This window comes from Scophthalmus maximus, chromosome 2 (assembly GCF_022379125.1).
Source record: "Scophthalmus maximus strain ysfricsl-2021 chromosome 2, ASM2237912v1, whole genome shotgun sequence".
Classification (NCBI taxonomy): Eukaryota; Metazoa; Chordata; class Actinopteri; order Pleuronectiformes; family Scophthalmidae; genus Scophthalmus; species Scophthalmus maximus.
This window is the reverse complement of record NC_061516.1, coordinates 30,143,240-30,167,585: the sequence shown is the minus strand read 5'-3', so window position 1 is coordinate 30,167,585 and position 24,346 is coordinate 30,143,240. Positions and strand designations below refer to the sequence as shown.

The window sequence follows — 24,346 nt, the reverse complement described above, 5'->3', positions numbered from 1 at the left end:
CTATTGAAGTGAAGTTTATAAATGGTGCATTCAGGTGGTCCTCAGTGAATTTTTGGTAAATTCAGATTTAATTCTTCCTTGTTGGATATTTTTAGTGTGGCTGTGTTAATCCTGCCAAGAATAAAAATTCTAGAGGAAACACGGAATCTCTGATCATTAGGGTTTGTCGTTGACGTTGGCATTGACTAAATTAAAGATGAACGTCGGCACAAATCATCATCTCTTCTCTCTCCTAAATCCCATCAGTCTGACCCTTGTAGAAGCAGTGAAGACTAGCAAAGCCAATTAATGGGAAGGCATGAATAATACTAATGCATTCTAAGAAATATGCAGTGTTTGCTCTGTCAAAAATGATTTTAACTTATTATAAAACAAAGTCTGCTCTTTCCAACATCAACTCCATGGACTAAATTGTTGAAATGGCATGAAAGGGGAAAACTGTTGCCAGATGGTGAAATATGGCTTGTCAGGTGCTGAATGAGCAAATCCTTGCAGCTGTAAATTGTCAGTGAAATAAACTGAGCTAGCAAATACTAATTTAGTGCTTGCCAGGTTGGCGTGGGATATGGGTTAATGATTCCGACCCAGTGCAAATGAGAGACACGATGCAAGCTAAGATCTGACACCTGCAGTAGGAAAGACAAAGGCTCAGGGACTGTGGACCTTGGATCAGAAGGAAGCTGAACAAAGTTGGACACGCAAAGGTGGAAGATCACATGGCCTGAACGGTGGAGACTGGAGCGCTTCCTCATCCCATCTCCTGCCCCATGCGAGGCCCCAACCGTACAGTTCATCGGGGACTGGGAGAGGCCACCCTACAACAAGAGGGAGCAATCGTGGGAGATGACGGTGGACCTGGATTGAAAATGACACTTTCCCCAGGTTTTCTGAACATCCCTGACGCCTGACATGCTGTCGACATCTGGACCCTGTGGAAAGATGGATGGGAAGAGGCCCCAGAGAGAAAGACCACCAAGTGCTAGAACCTGGTCCAACAATTGCAGGGACAGAGAGTATCTGGCCTGGCTATTTCAGTTGAGGTTGGCTGCGAGGGTCACTGTACTTTGGCTGTGTGGAAGATGCTAACATCTCTGTGAATAGCAGAAAGGAGGAAAAAGAAAGGCAACTGCTCGCAGGTTAGAGGAGGTAGCAGAAAGAGACTGTTTTTGGCTCTGGAAGAGGCAGGGGGAGTCGATTGGGAAGCCAGGAGAAGATGGGCAGTGACTGGCCATCACTGCTGACCCACCAGCTGGAGGACTTTGTGGTTCAGGGGTGAATTGTCCAAGGAACCATGGACGCCAGCTGGTGACATCATCTTTGGGCCGAAAGCTTCTGTAAAGGGAAAGTGACTGAAGATGTTTTCATATAGATGAAGAAAAAATCTAATGTTTGAGAGATATACAGACTACAGATACCCTTTTCATGATGGAATGATCAGCAGATGATGCAGTAGCTGGGATCACGCACACACGCTCACACACACACTCGCACATATCTACTACCAACACAAACCCAGTGTCATTATTACATCGCTGACAGACATTTAGCATAAACACACACACACACACACACACCAGCATATGGATTCTATATGCGGCTTCTAACACACATTAGAGCCGCAGTGAAATCCACAGACATGCTCACTGGACAGTGAGCTGATGGGAGTGGAACGGCCTTCCTCTATGTTCAGCCCAAAAGTTCACTTTGATTTAACCCAGCAGCTGAAACATATTGAAAATGTATTTTCAGGCATTTTTGAAAATCTGTGCTCAGTTTGAATTTACTACTCAGGCTGCCCAGGATTCTGACAGTGCCACGTTGGCTTGTGTTGCACAGGTTGTGAGGATAAATGTTGAATATTTGATAGAATAGCTGTGTTTTGAGTGTCATCTCTTCCACAGGTATAATGGTATTTATGTTCATAGTGTGGATTTATTCAACAACAAGGGAGGTGGCAGAGGTTGTTTAGTGACAATTTAAGACTTTTGACGTGTAACCTAATTTCCCAGAAACACTAGTGCTTCCTAGAACTGTGTGAATTGTGCTACTTATCCCCACACCTTAGCTGAAAGAGCAGAAGTACACAGTGCTCCATATTTTCTGGCCACTAGATGCTGGTGCTGAGAAAACAAAAGTAACAGGGTACAATGTCTTCTTTCTGAGAATACAACCATCAGGTCACGACAGTTGATTTTCCATCTCCTCTAGCTTGTTTTGGCTGCAGTTAGCACTACAACTAACAATTGTTTTCATTATGGATTGTGTTAAATTAAAAAAAAAAAAATTCTTAATGAAGTAATTAATTAAATGAAAGAAAATATTGAGAAATCCGAGGTCCCAGAGGCCAATATGACAACGATGATCAAATATAATACCACTTTAACACCAAAATTACCGTGTAGACCTGGGTTTTTTAAACACGGGTCGACCCATGTTTAATCAGCAATTGGCCACTTTCACACTGCGAGCAGACCAGAGTCTGATGATCGTGTAGTGACAGTTGCCGGCCATAGATGGCGGTAGAGAGCGGCGCGCCGCAAAACAAAGAAGAAGAACAATGTAGTAAACAACAGAAAGCATGGTAGCCAGTGAGCCGGTGGTCAACGCTACCTTATATCTTGTACTTGTCACTATTTCAAAGTTAACAAGCTCAGCGCAGTGTTACGAGCCGAGCCTGGTCCTTTAAGCTGGTGGCTGTATGGGTTTTGAAGTGTGTGTGTATGAGAGAAGAAGAAGGTCGGCGCTGTGTTTGTGTACGTAGCTGCAGCCACAAGGAGAACGGGCTCCGCACATCATCCATGTTACTGTCAGTTTACGGCCACTGTGTAATGAGAGACCGCCCGATGAGGCCGCGTGTGTCCGCCGAAGGGTTGAAATAAAGTGCCCCGTTCTGAACCTCGTCGATGATCTGGATTGTGTTAGTTGTTACCACCAACGAGCCAAAGCTAGGCTAAGCGAGCTAGCTACATGCGAGAGGTCTCTTTACTACAGCTGGTGAGGTGACAGTAGTTACCGACGGAGGAGTCGAGCCTTCACTGCCTCCGTCATCGTGCAAATTTGCAGGTTCACCTGGGTGTGAAGCCGATTATTACCGGGGTCTGTTGCAGAGTCATTTGACCCGGGGCTGAATGCCGATTAAACGTTTTCACACTGCAGAAAACGCCAGGTGTTAGATAATGATTATAATCATTCACAATCAATACAAAATCTCATTCATGGAAAAATATTTGTAGAAAAAGTAATCGTGCACATGGTAGAGAAGGATAAAGACAAGGTGAAGACAGAAACAAACTGATAAAAATCTTAAAGACTGAAGGAGAATTCTGAAAGGAAGATGTGACTGAACCTAATCCCCCCCCCCCTTTTTCTTTTGTGTTTACACCCACATGACCCCTCCTCCTCTGGAGTGCAAACTTCCTCTGATCCATGAAATGTGACCCTCTGTCTTTTCACTGTCAGTGGACTGACAGCTCTGTACGACATCACATGGTTGAGAGCAGACTCTTCAAATTGTTTCTGGCTCCCTCATAACTGCATTTAAACCGACTTCAAGGTCACGAGAAAATGATCTGTACTACAAACCTTTATTTTCCCTTTCAAAAGAGTAATAAACATTGAACCGAGGAGCCTTGGGTATATCTCTCTTCATCGACCCAGCCCGACCTCTCCTCACTCAAATTATTTTGCCATCTACCTGTGTATTAATCTTGTTGTCTTTCCTATCTCTCCTTATCGTCTCACTCTATCCATCTGTCGCCTCTCTGCGATCCTCCCTCTTGATCTATCAGTCTGTCGACCCTTCCTCTTCTGCATCTCTGTTTTGTTCATCTATCTGAATCGCTCTCTGTCTCCGGGGGACACGGGGCCCAATCATATCAATCACATCACACCATCCGTGTCCCCCTCGCTACACAGAGATCCCTCTCTCCCCTCCTCCTTGTACACCTCTGGCTGTATAGACAAGACCATCCATCAGTCTCTCTCTTTCTTTCTTTCTCCTGCACATACACGCAGACCTCTGTTTTGACATGAAAAGGTGTACCGCACTGCATCTGTCTACTCGTCTCATGTATCTGTCTTTTACATCATGTACTTCTCTTTTTTTCTCCCACTTTTTACGTCTCTCCGTCAGTCTGTCCATCCATCTGTCTCTGTCCGTCTCAATCCAGACACATTCCTCTCTGCCGTTTGTGTTTCCAAGATGACGCAGTAACACAGCTCTGCTCCATCTCTGTCGTTGTTCCCAGCAACGCTCCGCTGCTTCATTACCACAGCAAAAAAAAACAGTCCCCTTTTATTACAACGTTTATTAATCCCGCATGCACATGCATGTACATGCTGAACTACAATGGCAGGAACAAAATGTTTATTGAGGCATGCACGCAAACACATAGCCATGGTTTCTTACAGCGGAAGACTCTCGATCATTGGATCAGAATCAGTTTTATTGTCTAAGCATGTGAGCACATCCCTACGTATGACTATAGACAGACAAAGACGTACAGGCCTGGTTGGATGCTTACAACCACGAGGCAGTCATTTTAGTGCCTTTTGTGAAATGTCTTACCAATTGTTTTTGAGATAGATATTATACATTTGAACTGCATATGAGAAGATGGATTGGCTCATTCAAACTATCAAAACTGGAAGAAATAAATAAATGAACTCACCCATAACTGATTGAAGTAATGTTGCTTTGAACTGACAGACAGATGTGTTTTCTCAAGAGGTGAAGCTCCTTCAGGATATGTATTAAGTTGATGATACCACCCTTACACAACTCAGTGGTCAAGTCCGTTGTCACTTTTTCTCCTTTTTGCTTGGCTGGGCTGCATTAGCCCTGCCAACGGAAATTGGCTGAAAACCGTAGCAACCGAGATTACAGGTGTCAAACTACCTTAGATGGCTGACAACTGTAACAAGCAGGCTGTCGGGAGAGCCAAGGCTAACTTAAATTGCCCCCCTTTTGCCTGCATCTCATTTATGAAGTGTTAGAGTAATGCCCCTTAAGGCTCCGTTTGGAAAATGCCAGGTCTGACAAAAGGACCAAAACAAGAGGGAGGCTATACAGAATGTGAAAAACACGTGCAGGCGGACGACAAACAAAAGAACGAAGGAATAGAGGAATATAATGAGTCCACATGCATCCACACAAGGTGTAAGGGTCTGCTGAATAGTGTCAGTGTGGAAATTAGAGTGAGTCATACGCTGTGGCCTTCGGTGACCAGATCCCAACCAGATTGAACAGAATATGCAGCAACATATCAGACAGTGCTCTCTGCCACCACCATTAACCCCTAAAGACGGGCTGTTGCCAGGGCAAATATTTTTGACTGAATTTTCTAAATATTTTGGCATTTGAATACTGTTACACAGCTAAGCATGTGGGTGTTTGTGCTTGGAAGTGGTAAAATGATTACCACTGCTGCCCCCCCTGCCCCCCCCTCGCAGTTTTAGTTTTATGTTTTTATAAGAAAAATGATAAAAAGAACAACAGCTAATTACTTGCAGCAATAGATGTGACTATGCTTAGTTGTTGTTTTAGAACCATGGACAGTGAACTTTGTGTTGTTGAGATGCTGTCCATTGTGCTGAAACAGAGCGGAGGAGATCAGTAGACAGATGGAGTGATCCACAATGGAACCAACAGGCTGTACACAGCTGTTTCTACACGCACCCCCCTGCTGATTTTCAGTGATTATTATGAAAGCTATGATTAAATAAGTAATGCAATGTTTTGCTTGTTTGTCATCAGTTTAGTTTTCTTTCAACAGCTTTATCGCAACTAGGCGTTGTCCATTAGCTCCAGGCACTGTGGGCTTTCTGATGTGTTCCATGACTGATCCCCTGATCCCTCACCCTCGCTTTGTTCTGGGACCTGAAGCGCCTCTCTCCAAGCTTTTTGAACTGTTCCTGAAACATCAGCAGACTTGTCCCTTCTTGATCGCAAGGAGGCTGTAGCAGCTCTGCTGCTGATGGCAGAGGAGCTAGTCCTGGCCATAGCACCAGTAGCTCTTGTGCTGTTATCGCTGCACTCCGTGAAAAGCATATGGGAGAACATGCTTTGACCCATCTTAGCTGTCAGAGATGCTCCTCTTGGCATCATGTAGCACTCAGACTGAGATCAAACTGTCCAATTGTTAGCCATAAAAAAAAAAGAACAAAATAAAGAAATGCTGACAGCCCCCCCCCCAACATGGTGCAAACGCTGCATTCGGTGGCTTGAATTTCTTTTCTACCCCCTCTATCCTCTACCCCCCTTTTCTTTTTTACATTCAACTTTTTTCAGTGCACATGGCTTCAGCAGACATGCACATCAGGCACAAGCAGTTCAAAGAGAACTGAGGATAACAGCATGTGGTGAAAGGTGCTCTCTCATTACTTTTTTTACAAAAGAGTTGACAGGCAGAAATAAATGTTTCTCTGGTATAATCCATTATCTGATCCAGATCCATCCATAAAACTATGCGCCAGTGCATGAAATTTGCGAATGTCGTGATGACATTTATCCTTCCTGAAATAAGTTGTAATTGATACTGAGACAGATTGATAGAAAAACAATTGCAGATAGGTTCTATTGTAACCGCATCTTTCTTTTCAACAGCTTAGCAACCACTTAGGAAAAGGAAACTGGCCAACGGGAGCAATATGGTTTAGACCCACTGCAGGGCAACAGACTTTCCAGCTCACCAGTTAAAGAATTTGGGTCATGAGCTTAAAACATTTAAGTACCCATGTCAAGAAAGCTCCCCAACTGAAGCTTTAATAGTAGCTTTAGTATCACTTCCACGCCACTGGCTGACTGGGCCTTCATGCCTGCATCCATTCTAACTGGATGTATTCTGCTTCAGTGGATTGCCGTCATTGAGATACATCTAATATGGCTGTTGCATGGCTCCAGTCTGGATTTCAGGAGGTTTATCTCTCATTCTCTCCAGCATTTTCCCTCCTCTGTAGTTGACAAGGGACTCGTCTTGTGTTTGTTTTCCAATTCAACATCGATAGCACTTATCTGTGCTCTGCTGATCTTCCTTGGCAAAGGGAAACCAATGGGATAACCCCTCTCATGTGGTTCTTCTGGCAGGCAAACCCCCCCCCCCCCTTTCCCCCCGCTCCCCCCAAGTAAATCCAGTAAAAATGAGGAAAAGTTTTTATGCTGAGTTGTGTTAAGTATTCCCATTGCTATGTAAAACAAGGCAGAATGCAAGTTTGCGGACTAGTGGGCTCAAAAGATGAGATTTTTGTTGGATAAGCCTAAACTGTCTGACAAATCACTTCTGCCACGCAAGAAAATGATGAGTCCCAGTGCTAAATATTGGCAAAACAACAAATTGTACAGTACAATGCCTTCTTATTTTGAGTTTCAGCCAACAAAAGTTTTCAGCTGAGAAAATGACATCTACTGCTGCACTGCTTTATGCCTCTCCCTGTTAATGTTGTATGGCAGGTGTGAAAACATTTCATGATAGCCAAGTTAAAGTGAAAATAAAATAAAATATTGCAGAATTATGTCTCAGGCATAAACCACAAAGCTACTTTATTATATTCATGAATAACATTTATTATCCTAAAAACAATTAAAAAAACATCCTTAAATAATTTTTGGGGATGTTTTTTCCCAAACACACGCATAAACAGCTCTCTCTCTCTCTCTCTCTCTCTCTCTCACTCACACAGACACACTCACTCACTCACTCACACACACACACACACACACACACACACACACCTCTCTTACATGTAAATAGACGTCTGGCTTTAGGAGGTAATATCAGGATAGTGGAGATGGTCACAGAAAGTTTGTGCGTGCGTGCATGTGTGGCAAGGCAGTTAGGCGGAGGCGTAACTGCAGTGTGTTAACAGTGGCCTTGCTAGTTATCAAGGAACACCTGGCCTTGAAAAAACATTTTTGGAAAAATATCTGTGTGTGTCACAGAGGGAGAGGTGGAGAGACATGGTAGAGAGACATGATAACAGATACAGGACAAAGTTCCGCCACTGGGGGAGCCCTCTGCCTCTCCTCCAATCTCTCTATCTGCTTTGAAATCTCTTTTCTCTTTCTTAGAGACAGACACACACACACACACACTGGCCTCATTGCCTCTCTTCTTCCTGCTGTTCGTCAATCACATGCTTCATCCCATCACTCTCCACTCTCCACATTCTGATCTCTCGCCCTCTTCCTCCCTCTAATGCTTCCCTCATGTAGCCTCAGTTCTTGTCTCCACTGTCACGGAGCTGCTGCCTAAAGACTAGATCAAAACCCAGTAAATAGCTGGACTGTGAGTGGTCAATGTGCAAAATTGAGGACATAGTTTTAAAAATGGTGTAAAACCGCAATGTGGTAATTAGCATATTCATGACACAATTGCGTCTTATTTGCATTCTGTCTAGTGTCAGTGGGTTTTTCGCCCTTTATCTGTTTGCCTCTCTCCTCCTCTCTGTGCTCAAATACAGCCAAATCCCTATTAAAGCTCTTCTCATGTTTTTCTGTTTGTGTTGTCAGACAACAGAGCAAATATGAAATAGTAACAAGGCCCATTAAGACGACATGTTAACCAGCAGTCACTGGCTGTGCTGTGATTTCTGCTATATTGTCTTGTAAAATGATCATTCGGAATCAGAGTTGGAAGTGACAGAACAGGGCTTTGAAAAGTCAACAAATGTAGCGACACATTTGGTTAGTGGAAAATGAATAAAGATAAAATCTGAATAAATACAATAGTGGGTGTATCGAGAGATGTACAGAGGTTAAAGGAGACAAGCTTTCAGTAGTGATACCAAGATAATTCAAAAACATAAAATCAAGTACGTTCTCATTAGAAACTTGTTTGTTAATATACCATACACAAATATATGGGATACAGAATGTTAGAAAGATTATGAACTCTACACCCACTGATATGAGATTGTTTATAGCTGCGATGACAGACTTTAGTCAATTCCAGAGACAAAGAGAAAACACTTGTGCCCGTGAGACAGAAAGAACACTTCAATATTTCGGCAGACTTCAGCCCTGTATGTTTTGTTTTGGCTAAGTGCCAGACTCCCTGAGGTACACAAGCAATCAAATATGAACATGGCAACTTCTTCAATATTGATGCTGTTTGCTTCAGGCCTTCTTGATTTAATAGTATCTTTTGAATGGATTTGCCATAGAATTCAAATGTAATCCTCTAAAATGTAAAAAGTTTGGTAAATATTGAGGCATTCTTGATTTGAAACCATGAAATAGGACAATGAAAACCATCATCATCGCCTCGGTTCGTTTTTGAGAAAATGTTCTGCTCTGTTCACTTAGAGAGCAGTTATTCCCCAAAATTTTAGATTGCATGAGCTGACTCAAGTGCCACTGTGTAAATGCTTTTGAGTTCAGCCTTTGCTTTTCTAGACATAGGTCTTCAATAATAATACATGTTGGGTTTTTATGACTCCATTTTGTGCTCAAAGGATTGTTTAAAGGCTAGCTCTGCAAGTGTCTTGTTTTGACAGCCGGTGCGTTTAGCAGATTGATTCTCTATGCCTGAATTTCACCAAGAGTGGCCCATGTTCCCACAGAGACATACCGAATGTGAATGCTTTGATTGGTTTATCATTTCTAATATACAATACCTGTCAGTCCTCCCACGGGGGGAGGTTAAACCGATATTTTATGCTTTGTATATATCAATGAATACATGTCTCATAAATTAAATGGCTTTAAGGGGTTATGTAAAATGCTTGGGCTGTGTACAGGCCATCATTTTCTCCGAAAGGCTCCTTCAAACGTTAAGATTTTAATCCAAAGGCATTAGAGTGAGCTGCAAAAAAATGCTCCCATGCACACTGGAAAATATCAATGTTCTATCTGCAGACAGCCATGATGTCATGTTATTGTGACTGAACTGAACACTCATCACCACAGTATCCTGCCGTCTTATTGGCCGTTGACATGAGGGAACTAATGCTCTTACCTTCAAAGCCCCTATGTCCAGTTTTTATATCACTTGTTAAAACTAGGGGCATGGACATGGGTGTTTACCAAGGTTGAACAAACAAAATGCTATTGAGTCACATTACTTGACATTTAGGATCTAGGGATTTGGAAGCAAATCTTAAACTTAAAATCGTGATATCTATACCTTTGGGAATCCTCCAACTTTATGGTTTACCCCTTTAAATATTTGTGTGTTTATAGTATGTGCAGCAGAAGTAAGTGAAAGTTCTTCCTTTAGGGTTTCAGCAAATTACCTCAGAAATTAAGTCAAGGAATTCAGATAATCTACTCCCTGGTGTGCCTTTAAAGTTGCTTAATATGTGTTTGAGGGTGAAGAAACAAGGCATCAGCTCTGATCTCCTGTTGCTCTGATACAGGACCCTTTTTTTTCTCCTTAAAAGAAACTTTTGAAGTAACTGGTTGAAAAAGAGACTGGAGTACACATGTGAATTACACACAGCAGAAGCTTATTGAGAAGTTATAGCTTACAATCCATCTGAGGAGCAGAAAACACTTCCAGGTATTAACTGCACTGTTGAAAACTTGAAAGTTTAGGTTTTCTTTTTTGTTATTATGGTGTCTACATTGTAGATTAATGAAGGGAAAAAGTAACTTTAATCAATTTGAGTAATAATACTACAACAAAACAAAATGAGAAAAAAAGTGAAGGGGCCTGAATACTTTGGCAAAGCCTATATAGTCTATAGAAATTAGTTGACACCTGGGAGAAAAGTAGGAATAGTATGATATATTATAGATTACAAAATGCTACTGTGTGTTTGTGGGGAAGTTGCAAATTTTGGATTTAGTGGTTTTCTTTGATGGACTTCAGCTTATTAATTGCCCCAAAACAGATTTTACAGTTTTATGAGGACGGGCGGGCGTGCGTGCGGGCGGCCGTGCGTGCGTGTGTGTGTGTTCGACATTTTATGATAGAAATGGCTGCTTATCTTTGTCAGTGGGTTCAAAACAAGTGAACATTTCATATTAAACCGAGTCATTTTTTCTTTTTTTTCTTTCAGTTCTTGTTGAATTAGAGCTTTTGTCTCAGTGTGGGAGTAATGTGTGCAATATTCACGCTTGGCATACAGGACTGTTACAGGGATTTGCACACCAACAGGACAGACTCACACGCACCCTAATGTCCTGCACCCTAGAGTTTTATTTGCTGGGTCATGAGATTATCTTAATGAGGCTGTTTAATTTACAGGCATCCATCTGGATGTGTGCTGTTGCCAGTAGCTGAACACGTGTCATGTGTTTGTGTGTGTGTGTAGCTCAGACCTAAGTGGGATTGGCATTTGATGAGATTCAGGCCCCTGACTTTTTTGAGCTAATTCAGGGAGGCAGGGATGAAATTTGATCTTCAGCATTCAATTGGCAAATGAAAATAATTGGTATTACATATTTCAACAGAGACAAAGCTAGTCAATGAAATAGGGCTCTACCCGTGTGGTCCTGGAGAAAGACTCCCAATTTTCAGGCTCACACTAAATCCTTCTCTAACGGTGACATTTGTAGAATTTTACATCTGTAGGCATTAAGGCAGTGCAACAGAAGAAAGTATAAAATTATGAGATTACAAATATTGGGAAGACTAATAGCAGGGAGCTTGAGTGTCAGAGTGTCCTGAAACGTAACCGTTATATCGATTGTGGGAGCATAAATAAGAACTATGACAAGTTTTTAAAAAGTATGTGTAATGTACAGTACTAAGACAGCTGAAATTATACTAGTTTATATGATTACCCAGGGGGAAGGTTGATAATAGAAGCTGGACTGATAATTCCATTCTGCCTGCTTCTCTTACCTTTAGAGGCTCCACTGAAGTTGACTTCTTGTGAGTGAATTTGTTCAATATTCTTGGCATTGCTGCACCATGGAAAAACTAAACATCTGAATGTTAAAGAAAAATTATATTCTTACCAATTTACCATTATATCAGACACGTTGGTTGTGTTTTCCTTTTACTCCCAATTTAGTGGTCAGAATTTGACTGCAGGGAAAAACTGTCCAGACTGATTAATTGTTCTGCAAGTTTTGAGAAAATCTATTGCCTGGCTAATGTATGAGTTTATACCCTCCTTTTTAATCTCTTATATCTAAACTGTCTAAAGGGTTATTCACACTGTGGCTTGGAGCATTTTGTCTGTTGTTCCAACTTTTACAACTTCTTAGAAGTTTTCACTGGTTGTTAATAGTAAAACAGATTTTACAGATTGTGATGTAGTCGTTTGATAGTGTCCTGAGCAGTGAATGGAGTCACACTCCCTCTGTGTGTGTTGTGGTGCTGGCCCAGGTGTGTGTTCGTGTTAGTGCATTTTCAGAGCACACTTACACTGTAATCACACCTGTTGCAATGGCTGCAACTTATTTTTATAGTCTAGGTTACACCGCACGACTATGCTAATGATGCTAGCTATGCTAACTAGCTACACATACAGACTTCATGAGCGTGTGCTATTGTCAAGGCTTTGAGAGTGCTTGGTTTTGAAAATACATGTTGAGGTGTCTCACACAGAAGATCAGTCTTCTCCAAAGTTAATCTCTGTCAGTAAATACTCATCAATCTTCAAAATCCCTGATCCTTTAACTGTATATTGAATGTAAAATTATCATTGTCCCAGTGAAAAAGATGATCTTTGTATTCTACTGAGGTGTAGGCTTCATTTAGATACTCGGTTGATTCCACTAAGAGCCCGTGACCTCCGATCTAGCCTCTTGTGAAAGCTCTCATTCAGAGAGCAGCTGTTAGCTGGATGCATGTGGTATTTCATTTCATTAGGAGACCATGTCTGGTTCAAGATGTACAAACCCCCAACGGTTTACAGTTGGAGAGGATTAATGTTATTGTGGACACGTATACTATAGAAGCATGTGTGTGTGTGCTGTAGTAATGCCATGCTATTTATTTTTAGTGTGTGTGCCTGCACTGTGGGTGTCGTAGCTGCTGATTGGAGCCAGTGTCAGGAAAAATGAGACTTATTTCCATCTCCAGTTTTAGCAGCAACTTCTTCCTCCTTCTAAACGCAACTACATCTAATTTCCTCCTGAGAGTGTTACTGTACCTCCAGATGTTGCCACCTTCATCTGACAAAGTTGGCAGATTGTCTAATTAATGTTTTTTATTTTCTCTTTCAATTTAAATCTGAAATGTTGCCAAATAGGTGCTTTTTGTTTTCGCTTTGACAACAAACCCTACGTCTTGTCATAAATCCTAATATAATAATAATATTACGTTTTCAGACCATAATGGGACAGACAGACTACCCTTTAGAGAAAACTTCCACTTGGATACAGATTGTCTCAATAGAGTAATCGTGGCTATTTTCATCTCCAGTCTTTTATGACGGATACAGCTAGAGCCTCAAATTGAGTTTAATAGCGATATTATCCAACTATTATGGATCAATATCAATTTTCTGTAAAAGTGTGTGATCTTTGTTCTATCTTCACAGAGTGTTCTTTCGTTGAAGTGTTACACATCGTCTCTGTGATAGTGACAGTTGTTTAGTGATGAAGTCTTGTAATTTACAGTCGCATTGTTGAATCCACTTCAGCTTCACCTGCTTCCACTCAAGTTGTTGATTTTCCTGAACGCCATCTGAGAGAGAACAGTTGCGAACTTCTCCTTTCCAGCTGTGGATGAATAGTACAGTGATAGACGAAGAGTTTAGAGTGTTGATTAAACACCGCAGCACTCGTAGCACAACCTGTCATGTGGATGCTTTACATTCAGGAGCTGAAGCTCGTTGTTGAATGTGAGTAAACGATGAATGTAGAAAAGGCCTTGTGCTAAACTCTGAAAAATGTTACGATGTTAAGAATAATTTCAGCTGAATACTTTGACATGCCATGATGTGTGCAGGAGAATCAGATCTGACAAAACATCAGTAGTAGCAGCAGTAGACGGGGTTGAGCACAAAGGGGGTCATTTCAACAGTGACAGTGCTGTTGAAAGGAATTTTCCTTTCCTCTTCGGAAAAATTGAATGCATTACACATTCACTTTGAAAGTCCTAACAGCAAAGTTTTTCACTTGTGATGCATTATATCTGTCATTTAGAGAAGGAGTGGAGCAAACTGCCCTGGTTCTTCTGCTGAGTCTCAGTAGGTCAAACCGCCGTATCTCTCAATGTCTTTTCCTCTTCATGTTGCTATGGAGACAAACTCACAATCATGTTGTACTCTTGGTGTTAGATACTAATTGTAAAATTTATGGGGAAAAACTTCAACAAAGGAGTCACAACATAGCATGTGCTCGACTTTGTAGTAACAATCCCACTAGACAAAGTGGCACATTTTATAGAATAAATTACTGTTACTTCAGTTTGCTTTCTGTAAACTACTGACTGATTCTTATGTAAGGAGGAGTGCATAAATCAACAGTGGATTGATACTGAACAGAGCCTGTGACTGCAGCTGATGCCACCTCTTAACTTGTGCTAATGAGGCAACATCTGTATTTCGTGCTAATGTACAAAATGAGCATCAACATTAACAATTGGAGGAATATTTTTTTAATGGACTTTCAGCAGAATATCAGCAGTTAATTAACCACGACACTGCAGTATTCATAAATACAGCTATACTATGAAGGCATAATGTACGTTTTGGATTTAAACGCTTTTTGAGGTTCATCCATTTCAATCAAGACACTGACACACTTTTAACCATTTGTTGCAGCCGTCATATGGATACAATTTTGGTTGTGTCGCTCTGTGACAATTATAAGCGAGAAAACTATTAATAACCATTGATCGTGTAATGCTGCAAGCACAAGTGCGACTTCTCGAATGCTGAGCCCGGATTACCAGGTGTGACTCAGAGTTTACGTGCATCACTTGTTTTAATTCTACTTTGTTACGCTAATCAAGTGTGCTCGGACAACTTTAGGAATCAAATACCCAAGTAACCGTGTCGACCCTGGACATACTCCTGTTTTCCTCAGGCACATCGATATGTTTGTGAGTGAGAGCTAAGATGAGAGCAATAAAAGACTCCACTCGGACTGTTTATTGTTTCTTTCTGAACGAGCCTGTTGCCATGGCGCAATATTTTCCTCTTCTCAAAGTGGAGGATGTAGGTAGATGCAGATAAAGACATCTGATGATTGGCACAGTGTCTCTGACGCACGTGAACGAAAATAACGAGTGATTTTTTTTTTGGGCTCTCCTGTGATCCTCTCTCTCTGTCTCTCTTTGCTCCCTGATTCCTTAATTCCTGTCTTGGCTCTGCGTCTCAGTGTGAGCCCTGTTAGCTCACTCTGTCTGTGTCGCACCGAATCCTCCCCGACTGCCTGCGTGTGTGACTCTGTTTCTGCTCTTCAGCTTCAGCTGCTATATTCTGGTGCACTGCTTTGATTTAAACTGGAAGGTTTAAGCCTGCAGTGGCAAAGAGGGGTCACACGTCCCGACACGCACACAGCACCTCTGTGTTAAAACAAAGTGCATCAGCTGTGTGTGTGTGTCTGAAACAGTTATGTGGAGCAGTTTCAGTACCTGACGACATGTCTCATCACATGCAGTATTAACTAGTGCTGGAGTTTCACTCCTGTCCGAACAGTCTCTGCTGTTACACTCATGAGTAGAAAGGCTCTACATCTGTAGCCTTCAAGGTAGCGGTGCTGAGATATTAAAGTATTAAAGATTACTGCAATTAGAGTTGGTATCGTAGTCGGTGTTACTTGTGTTACATTATGTTCAGGCACACTTTGATTTCACACCTTGTCTATATCTTTTATATTGACATAAAACCCAGTGGCTTCATTATGTGTCAGCAGTAGTGCCCATGTTCATCCAATAAAATATCAATACTTACCCTACAATTATAGATTGAAAGTGCCTGTCTATGTAGGTAGTCTTAGTACTTGACGAGAGGAGGATTTGGTGTCAAAGTGAAACGGCAATATTTCACCATTCAATCATTTAACCTTAATGCCAAAAGCGACACTCACAACATTAATCTGATGAAGCCTCCACCATCTGGGGGTAAAACTTCTTGTCAGCTGCTCAGTGAAATCTAACGTTACAATCAGAAGTAGACGCTCACATGTTGAGCCAACACACGTCTTTCTTTTCTTGTAAAATGTAGTACCAGTGTTTTCAGGAGTTTATTACCTGGTGGGAACATTTACACACTGTGGTATTTCTAACCATAATGATAAAAACTGAAATATTGATATCATAATAATGATGATAATATTCCGAAAATAATCCAGCACCTTAATTTCCTTCCAGCCTGGTGAACTATCTGTGCTGAGCATGAATCCCCTCTCTGTCTCTTTCTCATTGACTGTCCATTTTGTTTGGGATTGGGGCCGAATTTCTTATTTTACAACCACGAAAAAGGAAAAGCGATAATGAAACTAATATGTTCGGTCTGTCTATGAACTCCCCAGCCACAGTAGTGTGTGTGTGTGTGTGTTGGTTATATGCCAGACATAGAACAATAGTAGGGGGCAATTAATTCAATGTTATTGGTCCAGCGGCAAATCACAACATACAATATAGGCACTTTACATAGTGAGGTTGATTTGACATACATACTACTCCTACAAATATTGACAACAATTTAATACATTGATGCAAAAATTCATCTATTTATGATCGCTCTGAACATCATGTTCCTCATTAGGTATTAGTATTTTGTAGTATTGATTGACTGTAAATCATTTGCCAAAAGAAAAAATAAGTTAAAGATTTACTTACGTAAGCTAACTTGTCGGCGATGCGGTAAACGTTCAAGGCTTTGACTGTAAATATGTTTGGTTTAATCAATTAATTAAAATATTTAATCTCCAAAAAGTAGCTCTTTTTAGTTCATTTACAATTCTTCCATGTTGGTTTGGGACAAAACCACCCTGTCAGAATTCACGCACTACGCCCATGGGCTAACTGTGTATATGTACTAACTGGAGTATCCCATCAGCAATGGTATCACTAGCTGTAGCATCGAAGGGGCGATAGGAAATGATCCGTGTCAATGCGAGCCACTGGCCGTCATTTGATGCATTCACTCGAAACAGAATCTATCAGTGTGATCAGCACACAGATTTGATCTCTCCGCTTAATTGATGTGTGAAACGGTCTTAACTCATCAGCTGTAGGTTGCCCATGGCTTAGCGATGGCGAGGAGAGTATAGGCAGATAGTTTCCTGTTCCTCACTTGTTGTCATGTAACCGTGGTCATAACAGGAACATACACCGCTCCCAAAGGCTTTGGTGGAACACACCTTCAGTGATGGTCTCATAACTCAAGGTTATGAGACCATCATGCTGAGCCGAGCCGAATGTCTGCATTACACAAGTCGGGGACATGTAGGGTGGGAGAGTTTACTGCCCGGCAAGCCCCCGGCTGCTGCTTCTCAGACAGGTGGAAAATTGTCCCCAGCAGTGTTTGAACAGGGAGAATGGAGAAGGTAGTGGAATGCTCACAAGCCCCCATTTGATATTGATGTTGTGCTGATGTTTAATTGAGTGTTTTGGATATTGAAGGGTTTCATTTCATTTCAGCTTTTTTAACAGCTGACTATTGCATTGGCTCAGTGATTTATTTTCAATAATGAGAATTATTCCGTAAGAAGAGACTCGCAATAAGGCGGTTTTAGTGTCTTGGTGGATCAGAACTTGGCTGAGCTGATTGACAGGACACTTGGAGGCAGACCGAGTCGTCCATCCTGTCTGTCTGAGACACCCTGGGTCGTCTTCCCTTTCTATTCTCTCTTTATTCAGGCAGGAGGATTACAGCAAAGAAAGCAGCAAAGCATGCAGTGATGGGATTATTGAACAGCAGCAAAGGGATTAAAAAGGAAAGTTTCACCTAAACAGAGCAGAGGACCCCTGTGGTCCCTGTAAGAGACTCACACAGAGGTTAGCCAGCTGCTGTCACACAACAGTTCACAACGCTTGTTCAGTAGTTTTTGACACAGACTTCATAGCACAGTGCCAAAGCAAAGAACTTTTTTATAGATCAGAGACAGGAGTTATTAATCAGTTTGTCTGAGATCCAAATGAGAAACTTAGTCTGTGACCCTGGAACGTGAAAGCCCATCAAAGCAGATCCTTGACCCATTGTGAGGCCCGGTGTCGACTCAGGAAAGAGCCACAGAAGTCATGGTTTGATTGGACAGTCCCCAAATGTTGACTCAAGAGCTTTTCTCTGAGGAGCTGAGTGGACATTCACTTTGACTGTGTCATGAGTAATTAATGTTCAAGGTTTATTAGTTGTCTGATACGGTGTTTTCTGTAAAGGTACCTGTTGAGTGGCGCTATAGAGCAGTGCTGAGGTGAGGTGGTCTCCATTTCTGCTGCTGACGGCTGATGTGATTTAATTTACAACAGAGTAACTTGATATTGAGATGCCCAGAAAGAATTAATATCTCATAACAGGGCAGGTTTAAAATGTTTATGTGAAGCCTCTGCAAATATTGGTTTTAGCAACAGCAATTTTGTTAAGCAAGCAATAATGATCAACATTTACTGGTTCCAGCATCTCAGAATTGATTACTTACTGTATTTCTGTATTATTTCAGATTGAATTAAGGCTGACACCATTATAGTCAATTAAGCAACTGAATAATCTTAAATTAGGAACTACTTTGTTACCATAGTGGCAGCAATGTTTACAGCTGATCATGCCTCTGATTAAGGGGCAATACATTTTTAACGTGCACTCTGAACAGACGATCAATCACAAAAGAGTGGGCCAGCTGACCAATCAGAACAGCCTGGGAGGCGGTTAAGGGCTAAAACAGGAAGAGATACTGCAATGGTGTCGGACAAATAATGCATATTTTGAACGTTACAGCATGTATACTAGGACCCCAAATTAAAATGAAGGGTACTTTATGATATTAGCCATATTCATCGTATTTAGGATTCATAGTGTGTGAGAAATGTTGAATTAAACTGCTAAGCACCCAATTATAAGATAGTTAAGCCTCATTCTGAAAACCAATTCCAATTTCTGTTGCTTAAAGAATTTTAAAGTGTCACTTACTTTGAAGTTTTGTCCCGCACATCAAAAGATGGAATTAAACATTTGTAACAGTCAAATTTTCTTAATATCTCCATTGCCATGGGAACAGACTAATCTGTTTTTTGTAGATTAGTAGGCCTTCCGTTAATGTGATCATTATTTCCTCATACATATTCAACTGAAACACAAATTATTTCTTTGACCACAAGGCTGCCACCAGAGGCCTCGTTATGAGAGAACTTTGGACTCTCTTGTTGTAAATGTGAGTCTAATGGACACGGAGCATTGATGGTCTACGTCCTGCACAGGAAACCATTCATAGATGTGTGCTTTTATTCAAAATCTCTGCAAGGACACCACAACAAGTTGCACAAAGAGCATTTTGTGCAACTGTCTTTTTTCATCAAACTGTTGAGTTGAGGCAGTTGCGAGATCGTCAGCACAGGGAACTGTGCAACATCTGCTGTCTTTGTGTGAAGTATTCTGACTAAAAGCACAAAGTGAAATAGATTTAATGGGGAAAGTTATTTTTTTTTATCTTCTCTTGACCAAAATCAGTTCAATGCAGGCTCTGCTTTTTCAAAAATGATGAATTTTCTTTTTGTTTCTGGTGAGGTCAGCAAACCAGTGAAGGTCACAACAGGCACGCTGCACTCCTCCACTTCTGCTCATTAGATCTTGTTATTAATCAAAGCTGCCTTTCAAGTCAGTCCGCATCCATTGTGTTACAAGATTGCCCCTGTGTTTTCATCTGATGATGATGATTAAGTATTGAGCTATTCTTTCATCCGAGCACCATAGCAACTTCCAGTTAACCTGGTTGACAAAGTGGTGACAGGCTTTGCCATGCATGGCGGAGTGGTGCATTATTTTCAGGGACACTCGGCTCCCCCCAGTCTGTACATGAGCTTACTCAATCTCCCAGGCGATCAGAAAGGAACAGTGTAAGTGGCAGCTGATCAATAATGCCAGTTGAGCAACGGACTTGATCGATTTAGCGTTGTTAATCAGATCTATAGAGGCTGTTGAAAAGACAGCAGGGCGTCAGACAGGAATTAAGTTGTATGCAAAGCAGCAGTCAGAGGAAATCCTTCAACACGTTCAGATCCAAACTCAAGTCTGGATATCAGGCAGGATCCTACTAATAAATCCAGAAATGTCTTTGAAGTTTTTCAGATGACCAGTTATCGTGTCGGTGACCCTAACCTTTATGAGTTACTTTTTTGGGGGTAGAAACGTCACCCACCACAAATATAGTTTCTAGTGCCAATTAATGTGAGGAAATTGTACAGTCTAAATCACATGCATTGATCAGTGGGGTTGTGGTTTGTGAGTAAAGTCTTTTCACTTGAATTTATTGTGGAAATCTAATTACAAGTTAGACACATTCTAAAAGAGCTGCGATTTGATAGTGTGATGTGTAGTGCAGGACTCCAGCTTTGTGATGAAATCTAGGTTTTCCTCGGCATTGTTTTTTTTTTACAGTTAATCGAGTCTCTCTTATTCCTGCAGTGTAAAATTCACACACCAACAAGCAGATTCAGTTACAGTTAACTTTATTTGTAAGTACAGATACAACAAATACAATTATCGCTTTCAGTTGATTGTATTTGTTTCCCTTTTGTGTGCTATAGTTCTTGAATGTAAACTACATCAGTAACTTTAAATGGTTGAATTCAAATGAAAATTTCTAACAAGGACTTTTTTGGAAGTAACAAATGTAATTTTGACAATTTGTGGACAGAAAATCCACAGACATTTTGAACCGAGAGTAAATAAACACGCAATAGAAAGCCAGCTGTGATGTCACAGACCCTATTATCATTGTCTACTTGACGTTACATTCTCCTTTCTGAAGCAAATAACTATTTCTAGCTGTGAACCTTTTCTCTCATTTATTCATTCTATCCCCAGACACTATATATTTGTCATAAGCGTGGTTATTTAAATTGCTGCCAGCTAAGACATACAGTAGAGAAACATCACAAGACAGTTTTACATTATTGCATGAGTTGAGACCAACATCTTACATGTGCAAATCTACACTGTGGAGGGAAGACAGAGGGAGAGGGGGAACATGATGAAAAGCAGATAAGTGAGATGAGCAGGGAACATTCCATTATTGCCCAACAGCTTCCCAACTCATTTATATACTCCCACCATCTCTTTCAAAAGACTCACACAGAGTGATACAGCCAGGAGGTAGAGTGAGGAGACATATCCGTGTTCTAATTGAGTATGGCATTGCTGCTCAGTATCGATGCATAGTTCAAAAGGGACACATTCTCAGAGGTAATGGTGCAAAACATCAGGAAGCAATCCAGTCGAGGCCCAGCTGATTCAGGTTCTATTCTGTGTCTGGATCAATGTTCTCTGTCCAAGTAGAAGCACATGCAGTTGTGCAGAGGTCGCTTTCATATAGTCAGAATCTAATCTTTTAATCATCTGATGGCAGGTTAGGGTCGTTGGTGCATTGCTGTTAAATGTTTTGGATAATGTTACTATGGAGAAGTAGCCATATTATTGTGCAGTGTATTTGATCCAGGCAGCGCTCAAGGGCAAGGAGTGTTAGTATGACTGTTTTGCATCGGTGCGTGCACATGAATATTTCAGCTATGATGGTGCAACATTATGTGGACTGGTTAGCTTTGTCTGAAAATGTGCTCTAACACAGACTCATTTATGCAAACACGCATGAGAAATATAAAGCTGAGTGCTGCTACTGGGAGTCTCGAGAGTCTCCTATTAGTCCGGCTAATTTCACATCATTTGACAGAGTTAATTCCTAAATTAATCAGCAGGGCCTCAGAAAATAACACCACATGCCTCCGTTACACCACCATGTAATCCCATTTACACCTAGCATTAAAATCCACACAAGACTGTTCACCATAATCTCTGCCTGGTTCTGAAAAGACAGTGACTGACTGACAACTTTTCTGACATGAAACTGCAGACTGAGCTTCACTGGTTCAGTTGGGCCACCACACTGCTGCTTTTGAATTAAGACCGCCACATTAAACCAAAGTACTTTGTAAAAATCACATCTGTAATCCTGTTTGGGTGTTTCCCATGTGACCTACGGTTTCATTTCAACATTGCTGTGACTACTAACTTCTGCTTTGGGACACGTGATTAGTCAGATATTGATATGATTAGTCTCTCCTTCTCTGTCTGAATCCCCATGATTACAAAGAAACACTTTAAGTATTAATATAGTCTCACCCGCTCACTTTTTGGGCAACATCAACAGCATAGAAATGGAAAGTAGATGTTACGACCCTGTTAGTGTTTAAACATGACATTTAAGACTATTAAGAAAAAATGTATCACAATTCAAATATACTGCTTATTATTCTGCAATGCTTATTTTCCCACAAGTTGACAGGACATTAGTAGATCTACTGATTTTGGACCAAATCACCACATTTAGGGAATTACTTGGAGACAGGAATTCCCATCATAATTCATATATTATTTGTGATCACCACACCAGGATGTGTGTAGAGCTGTCTGTGCTTCTTTTGTGTGTCCAGTGTAACTGAACAGAATATATACAAACTGGAGGTCAAAATGTCCTGCAGCTCTACCACAGAAGTGATCTGTCCCCCCACTGCCAATGTTTCAACTGCTCACAATTTCCCAAATCAGATTGTCTAACTTCCCCCCTCTCACTCTACTCCTCGATTTCCAGGATCAGGTCATCTCCCTCCAGGGAGGAGTCGGCCGTCACATGGACTGCCTTAATGGTCCCAGCCAACGGGGAGTTGACCACAGTCTCCATCTTCATGGCCGAGAGCACACACAGCGGCTGACCCTTCTCCACCTGTCACCATTACAAAGGTAGTTCACAGAGCATTAAAGACACGAGTCAAAAGTACAATCAATGATTAGAACTGAATGGTACATTTAGCAAGAAATGCACTTTGTAGCTTATGTTTTACAAATATTTTAATTTGAGTAAGTGTGTGTTTCAGTGTAAAGGGTTTGTTCACCCCAAAACTTAATGCAGGGCAAAGTACAGCTTGAATTAACTGAGAATCTCCACCCGTGTCTGTCTGTTTATTTGAAAGCAGGTTTACACAAAGGTACCGACCCGGAGGAATGGGACATGGGCCGGGGGAGAACAGGTGTACATACAATGCAGCAGTGCTTCTCTTTAGTTTCAGTGTCACACTGCTGACATCACAACTTCAGTCAAAACCTCTTCTGAATCTCAGATTGGCTAAGAGCTCAAATGCTGTATAGCTTTCTAAGTAAAGCAGCTGGACTGTCACCAGAGAGTATCTTCTGCAGTAACCAATTTGCTGGAGCAGACGCCCAAGACGTGCTAGCATCTGTCTACTTGTAAGCATTGTACTCGCTGACAGTGTAGCCGACTAAGCCAGCGACAGATCCTATGATGGATGTAACCCTCCCCCTACTGACTCAGAGGACCAGGGCCTCTTCCACACATTGTGCATGTGATGGATTTCAGAGCCGTATACCTGTAATCCTGAAAAGACCGTCAAATTTCTTTACTCAGGAGCTATGCAGCATTTGGCGACAGAGTGGTTTGCTTCCGGGAGTGAGTAGAGGTGAATTTTTCAGAACTTAATAATTTGAGGTAATTGTTAGACGTTGTCATCAATTTGTTAAGGAATAAAAGACTGTTGTATTGAGACTAGAGTCGCAGGTTATAAGGAGGACCATAAGTGTCACAGCTATTTGTAACATTAAAAAGAAATTGGATAATAAACTTCTGTTCAAATGTATTTATCAATAATTAAATAGTGGGGGTGTGACGAGATTTTGTGATATTTAAATGCTGTTGAAAAGCTGCAGCCAGAATGATTTCGGTGTCTCGGTGGAAATAATAAAGGGCAACAGAATGACAGACAAGACACGAATGATATGTAAGAAAATGTTGCCATGCACTCTGCAAGACACTTACAGAGCCACCACAGCGAACCACGCCTGTGAAGAAAACGTTGAAAGGCCAGACACTGCTGGTCAAGTCACGTCAAAATTTCGGTGGCAACTCCACTTCAATTAGAAGCTCACTCATACCTTCATATAAGGTCAGTTTGGTTTGGGGCAAACCTTTTCCTGTGCTTGCATATTGTTCTATTTTTACTGCATATGATGATTCATAGCAAGTTAATTAGTTAAAACATTACAAAATGCATTGTTTTACATTTTGTGATCGAAGTTTTCTTAAAAATAGCATTGAAATATCGTCTTGGTTTCGTCACACCCATATTAAGTAGGTTTAATTACTTTTTGATGTCAAGAAAAAAGATTTGCCAATAAAATGAATCAAAAAGTACAGTACAGTACATCATTTGGGAATCTAGTATAAGAACATTGATTTTAATTAGAGCATCTACTAAAGTTAATATTCTTGATATCA

General features: G+C 41.1%; 1 protein-coding gene and 1 long non-coding RNA gene across 6 annotated transcripts in view; one reads left to right on the top strand and one right to left on the bottom strand.

Annotated features, from left to right (window-relative positions):
* Window positions 1–24,346, top strand: part of LOC118300099 — a 39,372-nt gene that overhangs the window by 13,066 nt on the left and 1,960 nt on the right. The window contains exons 1-2 of one of the 4 annotated variants that reach the window (XR_007030426.1): window positions 10,005–10,025; window positions 22,649–22,797. This is a non-coding gene — a long non-coding RNA (uncharacterized LOC118300099). The other 3 variants (XR_007030424.1, XR_007030425.1, XR_004790044.2) reach the window with 3 other exon arrangements.
* pcxb (pyruvate carboxylase b) overlaps window positions 20,494–24,346 on the bottom strand; it is a 249,637-nt gene continuing 245,784 nt past the window's right edge. For both annotated transcript variants that reach the window (XM_035624173.2, XM_035624172.2), the window contains exon 27: window positions 20,494–22,780. In XM_035624173.2, coding sequence (XP_035480066.2) covers window positions 22,631–22,780 — 150 coding nt within the window. In that variant the 3' untranslated portion in view covers window positions 20,494–22,630. The remainder of the gene's footprint in view (window positions 22,781–24,346) is intronic.